Below are 12,795 nucleotides of genomic sequence, written 5' to 3'. Positions count from 1 at the left end.
TGGGATTACAGGAGTGAGCCATCGCGCCAGCCCCTTTCTCTCTATTCTCTTCTGGAATGTTCTGATCTTCCAAAGGCTGCTTTCTTTTTGTCAATTCAGTTTGGCTTAGATGTCACTTCTCACAGAGGCCCAATTGCTATCATACTGCCTATTGTAATTCACCAGATAACATTTAATGTACTTTATGAGATTTTATTTAACCATTTTTTTATGGTGAAATTTAATACAGATATAGAAAACCACGTAAAAACAATTGTTCAGCCTAATGGATTGCCAGAAGGTGAATATCCCTGTACTCAGCACTCAGGCTGGGAAATCAAGCTTTGCTGCTCAATTGCGACACCAGCCACAGTCCCCTTCCTCCCTGTAGAAGGTGGTGTAGTCCAGCCTCTTAAGGTGATGCTTTCCTTTTCTTCCTGGTTTCCTCCTCCATGCTTCCATAAGCATCATAGTTTACTTTTACTTGGTCTTCATTACTGTTTTTCAGTCTATCTTTTAACATTTTTAGTCAACAATCTTTCCTTCCCATTTCTTTCTTTGGTTACATTTTATTTAATAAACCAAGTCTTTGGTCTGTAGAGTTTCTTGTATTCTGGATTTTGTGGATTGCTTTGCATCCCTCTGGAGTTTCCCAGGCCCTCCTGTATTTCCTGTGAATGGGTATGGAGCAATACCAATAGAACTTCTGTAATGAGAGGAATGTATATCTGAGCTGTGGGTTGTGGCTACTTGTGGCTACTGAGCTCTTTAAATGTGGCTAATGAGACTGGAGAACTAAATTTTAAATTTTATTTAATCTTAATTAAGATTAATTTAAATAGTCACATATTTCTAGTTACCCTGTAGACAAAACATCTAGCAGTTGGATGGGATTTAAATTTGATTTTTATTTTTCGGCGAAACTGCTTCCCAGGTGATGGTGTTTTCTCATTAGGAGGCGCATAAAGACTGGTTGTGTCCTTATAATGCTGTTGGATGTTATCAGTTGTTGGTGCTCAATGCCTAGAACCATACCAATTTCTTAAGAATGTAGAGTGGTGATGTTCCATTCAATCATTTCTCTTTATGTATTAGCTGTAACACTTCTTTAAAAAGAAACTTTTCGTCTTCTACTATTTGGTTATCCACTGCCATATATATGGGGTAAATGCTTGATTTTTTTTTTTTTGAGACAGAGTTTTGCTCTGTCGCCCAGGCTGGAGTGCAGTGGCACAATCTCAGCTCACTGCAAGCTCTGCCTCCCGGGTTCATGCCATTCTCCTGCCTCAGCCTCCCGAGTAGCTGATATTACAGGCGCCCGCCACTACGCCCAGCTAATTTTTTTGTATTTTTAGTAGAGACGGGGTTTCACCACGTTGGTCAGGCTGGTCTCGAACTCCTGACCTCCTGATGCACCTGCCTCGGCCTCCCAAAGTGCTGGGATTACAGGTGTGAGCCACTGCACCCAGCCCATGCTTGATTTTTTAATCAGTTTTTGGAGTGATTCTCCAAAGGATACTTGTTTGTAAGTTTCACTGTGATGTCATGGATATAAATGTAGTTGATGTGCCTTGTGCTCCTGCACCTGTTATCCCTTATTGAAGCTCCTCTTTATCCCACCTGTGGCCTGTAAGAGTCTGTGCACACCAGCTCCTGAGTCCTTATGTTACAATCATAGTCATTCTTTATCAATTCTTGCTCTATGTTATGAGAGAGCACTTGGAATCACCCATAAGTAATCCTGATTTCTTTTAGTAGGAAATGGTATTTCAACGTGACAGCCTAGGCATAGGAATGCTACTGCCATGAGTTGGTCATTACTTCTAGGCCTTCTCAGTGACCCCGAACCAGGAGAGCTCATATAGATATTTCCAGTTCACATACAGGACTACATCTTATTCATTCTTCCACTGGAGAATTATTCCTTGGTTGAATCAGCAGATGATGAAATTAGAGAATCACATAATTACTCATTTGCTTTATCCCATATTACACACAAAATAGTGTCAGAATAATATGACTACTGAAAACAGTTAAAAGATTTTTTTCCCTTATATACTGTCTCATTTCTCTTTTCAAAAGTGACTGTGCCATTTTACTTACCCACTGGCACTGTAGGTGGGTTCCAGTTTCACCAGTTCTTCATCAGCACTTGCTATTATCTGTCTTTTTGATTATAGCCATCCTAGAGGGGGTGAAGTTGTATCTCATTGTAGTATTGACTTGCATTCCCTGATAGATAATGATGTTGAACATCTTTTCATGTGCTTATTGGCTATTTGTACATATTCTTCATATTGTTTGCCCACTTCAAAAATTGGATTACTTAGTTGTATGCGTTGTTTATATATTCTGGATATAAGTCCCTTATCAGATACATAATTTGCAAATATCTTCTCCCATTTTATAGGAATTAAGTTTTCAAACAGGTTTAGATTAACAAATAGCAAGACCAGCTTTGTAAACTACTGTCTCATTGCATTGCCTTAGAAACCTTAATAAAATTGAAAATCAGTTGAATTAGTAATTATCTGTTTGTTTACTTATGAGGTCAGTAGAGTAGTAGTATTTAATACTTTCCCTGTCTGCTGCTTAATGTGTTTTATCTCTGTGGTTATACTGTCTCCATCAAAGGTAAAGTTATTTTCTGGGCTCATTTGGAATGAGAATATCCATGAAAGTGGGAAATATTTAAAGGCAAGTTGTCACCTACTGCCATTTCTTAGAGTTGTTTTGCTGAGTGATTGGAACACCTCACCTAAGTGCTGACTTTTCTGCGTAAGGTTATGAACAGTATCAGAGATTGCTTCGTGACTGGAAAGTGGGAAGATGATAAAGATGCAACCAAGGTCTTAGCAGAAGATGGTAAGTAAAGAGCTGGGTTCTTCAGGAAGACTGGCTTCTCTAAACTTTATTTTCTTCAGTATCTTAGACAATAGTCAAATTGAAAATAATAGTCACTTGTCAAATGCTTTGGGAATTCAGACAGGAGTAATGAACCAGGTAATATTCTGGGTTTTCCTTTTATGATGATCTTATTTTCTCAGTTGGCTGATTTACTGCATATGGACTTTAAAAGTGAGAAACTTTCCATAAATTTTAATCATGTGTTTGTTAAAAATAGATTTTGTGTGATGTGAAAAATATATACAAATAACATTTATATTTTTTTCATAATAAAGGTAGTATGCATTGTGGAAAATTTCGAATGAAAAGTACATAACATACCAGAATTCTACCAACCCATAAAAAAACCTTTGTTAGCTTCTTCAACTTTTTCCTTCTAGTCATTTAAAAATTGTGTGTTTAAACCTTTTTAGTTGTACTTTATATAATTTTTGGCAGGAGGATTGCTTAAGTGATGTACTTTATATAAATATTGTCATTAAATTTTTTCAAATATTTCATTTTTATTATTTAAAATGAAATAAAAAATATTTTATTTAAAATAAAATATTATTATTTATTATTATCATACCATTATTGAAGTCACAATTTTTTCAATATCTAAGTAGTTTTATACTTTGTTCATTTTATAAAGAACTCCACACTGAACAACTTTGGAATAATTCTTGGCTCACACTTTTTTATTATCATAAGACAGAGTCATAAGTGTTAGAATTGAGTCATTTTTATGGATTGCAACTGCCACATGGTTTTTTGGAAGGTCATTCTTTTTGTTTTGTCTTGAGACAGGATGTCGCTCTGTTACCCAGACTGGAGTGCTATGGTGTGGTCATGGCCCACTGCAGCCTCAACCTCTCAGACTGAAGCCTCCCGAGTAGCTAGGACCACAGGCTTGCATCACTACACCCAGCTAATTTAAAAATTTTTTTGTACAGACAGTCTTTTTATGTTGCCCAGGCTGGTCTCAAACTCCTAGGCTTAAGAGATACTCCTGCCTCAGCCTCCTGAGTAGCTTGAACCACAAATGTATACCACCATGCCTGGCTAATTTTTAAATATTTTGTACAGATGGGGGTCTTGCCATGTTGCCTAGGTTGGCCTTGAATTCCTGGGCTTAAGCAATCTTCCTGCCTTAGCCTTCCAAAGTGCTGGGATTAGAGGCATGAGCCACTGTGCCTAGTCTGTAGTATGTGAATGTATTCTTTATATATATATAATTTTTTTTCTGGGCCTTCTAGTTAATATCATTGATCTCTGTTGGTTCATTTATTATTACTATAATTTAGTACTCTATGCAGCTTTATCACGTTACTAAGATACCAGTTATTAAAACCGTGTCTCAACAGTTTCCCTTTTTGTTCTGCTGGGGGGCTTCTTTTAGGATTCTCCTGACTATTCTCACTTGCTTATTGTTTTTTCCGTAGGAACTTAAGAATCGTCTTTTCTGTTTTCAAAAGAAAGTGTGGTGGGTTTCTTTTTTAATCACTTTAGTGAGGTATAATTGATGGTAAACTACAGTATTTAAAGTATACAATTTGATAAGCTTTGATATGTGAATATACCATCACCACAATCAAAATAATGAACACATTTGTCACCCCCACGGTTTTCTTACGCCACTTTGTAACTCTCCATCTTGTCCTCTTCCATCACCAGGTACATTCAGCTGCCTTGTGTCACTATTCAGTAGGTTGTGCCCTTTAGAATTTAATTGAAATGGGATCCTACAATATGTACTCTTTTCTGTCTAACTTCTTTTACTCAGCATGATTATTTCAAGATTCATCCATGCTGTTGCATCTTCATTTCTTTTTGTTGGCTAGTGGGTAGTCCATTGTATGATGTATAGCAATTTATTTATCTGTTAACCTGTTGATAAACAATTATTTCCAGGTTTTGGCTATTATGAGTAAAGCTGCTATGAACATTTTTTAGAAGTCTTTATGTGAACCACCGCTTTTATTTCTTTTGGGTAAATAAGTAGTTCAGAATGGACTAAATGGGTCATATGATAGGTACACATTTAATTTTTTAAGAAATTACCTAACTGTTTTCCAAAGTGTTTATACCATTTTCCATTGCCACCATAACTTTATGCAACTTCCGGTTGCTTCACTCTACATCTTTCCCTGTACCTGATAGTATCAGTCTTTTTAAATTGTAGGCCTTCTTTTAGGCATAGAGTAGTATCTTGTAGTTTTAGTGACTAATGGTATCGAACATTTTTTCATGTGCTTATTTGCTGTCTGTGTCTTCTTTGATGAAATATCTGTCTGAATCTTTTGTACATTATTTTAATTTTGTTGAATTCTAAGAAAATTTGTGTATTTTTGATACAAATTCTGTATCACATGTGTTATCCAATTATTTTTGCCTAGCGTGTGCCTTGTCTTTTCTATTTTTAATAGTGTTTTTCACAGAGCAAAGTATTTAGTTCTGGTGTAGGTCAATTCATCAAAAAAAATTTTTCTTTTTTGGGATGGAGTCTTGCTCTGTCTCCCAGAGTGCGATGTCATCTCGGCTCACTGCAACCTCTGCCCCCTGGGTTCAAGCCATTCTCCTGCCTCAGCCTCCCGAGTAACTGGGATTACAGGCGCCCGCCACCACGCCTGCCTAATTTTTGTGTTTTTAGTAGAGATGGGGTTTCGCCATGTTGGTCAGGCTGGTCTTGAACTCCTGACCTCAGGTGATCCACCCGCCTCAGCCTCCCAAAGTGCTGGGATTACAGGCATGAGCCACTGTGCCCTGCCCAAAATTTTCTCTTACGGACTGTGCTTTTCATAGAGCATGTAAGAAATCTTTGCCTCACCCAATGTCACAAATTGTCTCATATATTTTGTGAGTCTTACAGTTTCAGGTTTTACGTTTAGGTCTATAATTTTTTTTGAGTTAATTTTTTATAGGGTGTTGGGTATGGATTTAGGTTCCTTTTGACATATTGATATCTACTTTTCCCTGCACCATCTGCTGAAAATCTATTTTTTTCCCCCATTGAATTGCCCTGTATTGGTTGGCCATATATGGGTGAATATTTCTGGGCTCTCTGTTCTGTTCCATTGATATATTTGTTTATTTTTGTACCAATACCAACCCTGTCTCTGTTACTTACAGCTTTATAATTAGTCTTGGAATTAAGTAGTTTTTAACTTCAGGTAGTTTTTCAAACTTTAGTCTCCTTTTCAAAGTTGTTTTGGTTAATCTAGGTTCTTTGCATTTTCATATAAATTTTAAGATGGGCATGTCAATTGCTATAAAAAAGCCCACTGCAATTTTGATTGGGATTTCATGGAACTTGTAAACAATTTGGGAAAATTGCCATCTTAACCACATTGAGTTTTCTGATCTATGAACATAGTAACTCTCCATTTATCTTGTTCTTTAATTTCTCTCAGCAAGGTTTTCAGGATACAGGTCTTATACAACTCTCAACAGTTTATTTTCATATCAACTTGTATTTATGTATGGCTAATATATAAGAAATGCAGTTGATTTTTTTTTTTTTTATTGATCTTGTATCCTGCAATCTTGCTAAATTACTTGTTAGTTCTTTTTTTGAGACAGAGTCTCGCTCTGTCACCCAGGCTGGAGTGCAGTGGCTTGATCTCAGCTCACTGCAACCTCTGCCTTCCAGGTTCAAGCAATTCTCGTGCCCCAGCCTCGTGAGTAGCTGAGATTACAGGCAGCCACTATCACGCCTGGCTAGTTTTTTTATTTTTAGTAGAGATGGGGTTTCACCAGGTTGGCCAGGCTAGTCTCAAACTCCTGACCTCAAGTGTGTGTTTGGAGGGGAGGGGTAAACTTTGACTAAACAGTATTCATGGTTTTCTAAGTAAATACTTCTTACTATCCCAAGGATTCTTTTTCTTTTATGCTGCTTTTTCTCCTGTTCTGCACAATAAAGCCTGGGCTTCCAATTCTGCTTTGACCTTTCACCTTGGTCCAATCTCATATGGTTCCCCCAGTTTCTGTGCAGGATGGTTCTGGGAGCCAAGCAGGAAACTCTTTATCTACAGAAAGGCTGAGATAGATCCCAGTGGTTTTACTTTCTTTCTTTCCTATCTGGATGACTTAATTTTTCTTGCCTTACTGCCCTGGTTTAAACTTCCAGGACAGTGTGGATTAGAAGTCAAAGTAAACATCCTTGCTTTGTCCTGATTTTGCTTATTTTCCAAGTGAACTTAAGAATCACCTTTTCTGGCCGGGCACAGTGGCTCACGCCTATAATCCTAGCACTTTGGGAGGCTGAGGCAGGCGGATCACGAGGTCAGGAGTTTGAGACCAGCCTGGCCAACATGGTGAAACCCCGTCTCTACTAAAAATACAAAAATTAGCCGAGCGTGGTGGCACACGCCTGTAATCCTAGCTACTCAGGAGGCTGAGGCAGGAGAATTGCTTGAACCCGGAAGGCAGAGGTTGCAGTAAGCTGAGATCGCACCACTGTACTCCAGCCTGGGCGACAGCGCGAGACTCCGTCTCAGGAAAAAAAAAAAAAAAAAAAAAATCACCTTTTCTATTTCCAAAAGAAAAGTTTGTGGTGTGTTTTTTCCTAATTAAACTTTTAAGTTTGAGGTAATTGTAGATTGGCATGCACTTGTAAGAACAAATACAGAGAAAAAAAAAAAGAACGAATACAGAGAGATCTCCTGTATCTTGTACTATAGCAGTATCTGTGTATATATGTACTATGTATACTATGTGTACTGTAATACAAGGTCACAGCCTGGATGCCAACATTGATACAATCTGCTGATCCTATGTAGATTTCTCCAGTTTCACTTATGTGTGTGTGTGTGTGTGTGTTTTACGTGTGTGTGTCTATACTTCTGTGCTCTTTTATCACATGTGTAGGTTTGTGTGTCTACCAACAGTTAAGATACGGAGCAGTTCCATCACAAGGATTGCTTGTATTGCTGTTTTATAAACACACCCATGCCCCTGCTGTTCCCCAGCCCCCAGTTCCTTCCCTTGTGAACCTAATGTGTTTTCTGTTTCTACAATTTTGTCATCTTCAAGAATGTTAAATAAACAGAATCATACAGTCTATAACCTTTTGTGAGGGGCTTTTTTCACTCAGCATAATTTCCTGGAGATCCATTCAAGTTGGTGCATATACCATAGGTCATTCCTTTTTATTGCTGAGTAGTGCTCCATTGTATGGATGTACCGGTTTGTTTAACCATTCATCCAAGATCGAGCTGCGTTGTTTTCAGTTTGTTTTGTTTTGTTTTGTTTTGTTTTGTTTTCAGACAGGGTCTTGCTCTGATGCCCAGTCTGGGGTACAGTGGTGTGATATTGGCTCACTGCAGCCTCGACCTCCTAGGCTCAAGTGATCTTCCCACATCAGCACCCCCAAGGAGCTGGGACTACTGGCATGCACCACCGTGCCTGGCTAAGATTTGTTTGTTTGTTTGTTTGTTTTGTAGAGACAGGATCTTGCTGTGTTGCTCAGGCTGATCTTGAACTCCTGGCCTGTTTTCAATTTTTGACTATTAGAATTGAGCTACTATGAACACTTGTATACAAGTTTTTGTGTAAATATGCACTTCCCATTTTTCTGGGAAATAAATGCCCAATAATGCAATTGCTGGGTCATATGGTAATTGCACAGTTTCATAGGAGACTGCCAGAGTAGTTGGGCCATTTGATGTTTCTACTAGCAATTATGTGAGTGATCCAATTTCTTTACATCCTTGACAATGTGTGGTGTTCTCACTGTTGTTTATTCTAGCTATTCTAATAGGTATGTGATATTTCATTGTGGTTTTAAGATATACTTCCCCATTGGCTAATAATGGTGTGCATTTTTTCATGTGTTTATTTGCATTTTTATATCTTCTATACAGATAAAAAATGTCTGGGGATGTCTTTTTTTTGCACTTTTAAAAATTGGGTTGGGTTGGGTACTGTGAGTTCATTGTATGTTTAACTCCATCGTCGGACGTGTGATTTGCAGATACTTTCTCCTAGTCTGTAGTTTTCATTTTCTTAACGGGGCCTTTCACAGAGCAGAAGTTTTTATTTTTTATTTATTTATTTATTTATTTTTTATTATTATTTGTTTTTTGAGACAGAGTCTCTCCCTGTTGCCCAGGCTGGAGTGCAGTGGCGCGATCTCCACTCACTGCAAGCTCTGTCCCCCGGGTTCATGCCATTCTCCTGCCTCAGCCTCCCGAGTAGCTGGGACTACAGGTGCCCACCACCACGTCCGGCTAATTTTTTTTGTATTTTTAGTAGAGACGGGGTTTCACAGTGTTCGCCAGGATGGTCTCCATCTCCTGACCTCGTGATCTGCCTGCCTTGGCCTCCCAAAGTGCTGGGATTACAGGCGTGAGCCATCACGTCGGGCCAAAAGTTTTTATTTTTGATGAAATCCGATTTACCAGTTTTTTATAGTATTTTTTGTTTTCTCTTTACGCCCATGATCTATTTTGATTTTTTCATTTTATGAGATATGAGGCTTAGCTCAAGGTTTATATTTTCGCCTGCAGTTGTATAATTTTTCTAGCACCACTTATTTTATTGAATTGCTTTTGACTTTTGTAAAAAATTAGTTAAGCATCTTTCTGTGAATCTGTTTCTGGGTTCTCTTGTGTTCTATTGACTTCACATGTCAATCCCTTGGCCAGTACCACCCTTGCTGTCTACGTTCCTGTAGCTTTATAGTGAGTGTTAATGTTGAGTAGAGTGAGTCCTCTTACTTTATTCTTGTTTTTCAAGATTGGTTAAGCTATCCCAAGGCTTGTGACTTTCCCTATAAATTTTAGAATAAACTTGTTTATGTCTACAACAACTTACCTGGGATTTTGATAGGGATTGCATTAAACCTATAGATCAGTTTGGGGGGATAATCTTTTTCTATTTTGAGTATTAAAATAGATGAACACAGTATATTTATTTATTTTAGTTTTTATTTCTTTCATCAGTATTATAATTTTCAGCATACCAGTTGGGAATATGTTTTGATAAGTTTAGACCTAAGTATTTGATTTTGATTGATTTTCATTTGTTTCTCTTTTGTCCTGCTAAACTCACTTATTAGTTGTAGGGTTTTGTTTTGTTTTGTCTTTGTAGATTGCCTGGGATTGTCTACACAGACAGTTGTGTAGAAAACATAGAGACAGTGTTATTTCTTTCTTTTCAACTTGTATGGCTTTTCCTTCTTTTTTTTTTAATTAAATTTTTTGGGGGTAGAGATGGGGTCTCACTATGTTGCTCAGGCTGGTCTCAAACTCCTGAACGCCAGTGATCTGCCTGCCTCAGCCTCCCAGAGTGCTGGGATTATAGGCGTGAGCGACCATGCCTGGCCTTCTTTCTGTTTTAAAATTTTCTGCCTTAATTCAGTGACTGGACTTTTAGTACAATGTGGAGTAAGAGTGCTGAGAGTGGACTTCCTATGTTGTTCCCAATCTTGTCACTGTTATTTATTTACTAACATGATTGGATGTTGAATTTTGTCTAATGCCTTTTGGTGTCAGTTGATATGATCATCTGGATATGGGTTTCATTCTTTACTCTTTTGATATAGATTACACTGATCCTTTTATTTTTTGAGACACGGTCTTCCTCTGTCACCCAGGCTGGAGTGCAGTGGTGCGATCATGGCTCACCGCAGCATCGACCTCCTATGCTCCAGTGATCCTCCTGCCTCCACCTCCCACGTAGCTGGGACTACAAGTGTGTGCTATCATGCCTGGCTAATTTTTTTTTTTTTTTTTTTTTTTGTAGAGCCAGGTCTTACTGTGTTGCCCAGGCTGGTCTTGGCTTCGAGGGAACTCTTGGCTTCAAGGGATCCTCCCACTTCAGCCTCCCAAGCGTTAGGTTTACAGGCAGGAGCCACCGCACCTGGCCTGATTCATTTTTTGAATGTTGAAGCAGACTTGCATACCTGGAATAACTCTCACTTGATCATGAATGAAAATGAAAATACAACATATGGAAATGTGTGTGTTTTTTTGTTTTGTTTTTTCTTTTTATATCAGATGTTTAACGTGCTAATGTTGTAACAAGGGTCAAGGGTGGCATATCCCACGTACCTGCATGAATACCCAGTCATCACACTTATGAACTACGAAAAGATCACCATGTGAAAATTTTTATACAGATCTTTTTATGTGTTGTTGGATTCCATTTATAGTACTTTGTTGAGGACTTTTTGCATTCATGAGAGATACTGGTCTGTGGGTTCTTTTGTTTTGTTTTTTCTTTTTGTGGGGGTACTGTCTTCATCTGGTTTTGGCATTGGGATAATACTAGCCTCATAAAATGAGTTGCAAAGTGTCCCCTATTCTGTTTTCTGGAAGAGTTTGTATAGAATTGGGATGAATTCTTTAAATATTTGGTGTAATTCTCCAGTGAAACCATCTGGGCCTGGAGATTTCTTGTTCCAGAAGCTCTTAATTACAAATTTTATTTCTTTAATGGTTATAGGATGATTCAGATTATCTATTTCATCTTGCCTGAATTTTGGTAGTTTATGATTTTCAAGGTGTTTCAAGTCTTGTTAGGGAAGTGGAAGTTGCACTGAGTGCCTTCTTGAAGAGACCAGCTTGTGTAGTCTGAGGGTGATGTTTAGAGTATTTGCTTAATACTCTTTAACGGCTGTGGGAGCCTTTTTGGTAACCCCTGTTTTATTCGTGATGTTGTTGGTTTGTGTCTTCTCTGTTTTTATCTTTGTCGTAAAATTTATTAATTTTGTTGATTCTATTCAAATGACCAGCTTTTTGTTTCATTGATTTTCTCTGTTTTTCTGCTTTCAATGTTATTGATTTCTGCCCTTTATTTATTATTTTTTTTTTTTTTTTTGAGACTGAGTTTCACTCTTCTTGCCCAGGCTGGAGTGCAGTGGCACGTTCTTGGCTCCCCGCAACCTCCACCTCCGGGTTCAAGTGATTCTCCTGCCTCAGCTTCCCAAGTAGCTGGGACTACAGGCATGCACCCCCACGCACAGCTAATTTTTTGTATTTTTAGTAGAGACAGGGTTTCTCCCTGTTGGTCAGGCTGTTCTCAAGCTCCCAACCTCAGTTGATCCACCTGCCTTGGCCTCCCAAAGTGCTGGGAATACAGGCGTGAGCCACCACATCTGGCCAATTTCTGCCCCTTATTATTTCTATTCTTCTGCTTGTTTGGGGTTTATTTTGTTCTTTTTGAAATTTCTTAGGTTATTGGTTTATCTTTTCTCATTTCTAATGTGAGCATTTAGTGTTTAAATTTCCTTCTCAGTACTGCTGAGCTGTACCCCACAAATGTTCACGTGTTGTATTTTCATTCATATTTCCTTTGGGACTTCTTTTTGGCCCATGCATTATTTATAAAGATGTTGTTTTAATTATCAATTATTTAGAGAGTTTCCTGTTTTTCTATTATAGATTTCTAGCTTGATTATATTATGTTCTGAGAACATATTCTTATGATTTGAATTATTTTAGATTTGCTGTGATTTCTTTTATTGCCCCAAATGTACTTCATCTTGGTAGATTTCTATTGGCTTTAAAAATGTGTGTATTTTGCTGTTGGAGAGTAGAGTGTTATACAGATGTCAGATTTTGCTGGCTGACTGTTCAGATCTTTTGTAAATCCTTGCTCCTTTTCTGCCTAGTTTCACTCTGTCACTTACGCTAGAGTGCGGTGGCACGAACATGACTCACTGCAGCCTTGACCTCCTAGGCTCAAGCAGTTCTCCTGGCTTAACCTCCTGAGTAGCTGGTACTATAGGTGTATGCCACCACACCTGGCTAAATTCAAAATTTTTTGGAGAGACGAAGCCTTGCTATGTTGCCCAGGCTGGAACTCCTGGCCTCAAGCTATCCTTTGTCTTTGCCTCCCAGAGTGCTGGGATTACAGGCATGAGCCACTGTGCCCGGCCTCCGCCTAGTTTTAACAGTTGCTGAGAGGAGGATGTTGAAGTAGATG

General features: G+C 38.3%; 1 protein-coding gene and 1 non-coding gene across 3 annotated transcripts in view; one reads left to right on the top strand and one right to left on the bottom strand.

Moving 5' to 3' along the window:
• The window catches only part of BMS1 (BMS1 ribosome biogenesis factor), a 48,886-nt gene that overhangs the window by 17,213 nt on the left and 18,878 nt on the right, over positions 1-12,795 (top strand). For both annotated transcript variants that reach the window (XM_031015383.3, XM_031015384.3), the window contains one exon: positions 2,763-2,844. In XM_031015383.3, the coding sequence (XP_030871243.3) occupies positions 2,763-2,844 (82 nt within the window). The remainder of the gene's footprint in view (positions 1-2,762; positions 2,845-12,795) is intronic.
• LOC115936138 (small nucleolar RNA U13) lies at positions 10,860-10,963 on the bottom strand. The gene has a single exon (XR_004071716.1). It is a non-coding gene; the product is annotated as a small nucleolar RNA U13 (small nucleolar RNA).

Source organism: Gorilla gorilla, chromosome 8 (genome assembly GCF_029281585.2).
Source record: "Gorilla gorilla gorilla isolate KB3781 chromosome 8, NHGRI_mGorGor1-v2.1_pri, whole genome shotgun sequence".
NCBI lineage: Eukaryota > Metazoa > Chordata > Mammalia > Primates > Hominidae > Gorilla > Gorilla gorilla.
This window is presented reverse-complemented; position numbering and strand designations above follow the sequence as displayed.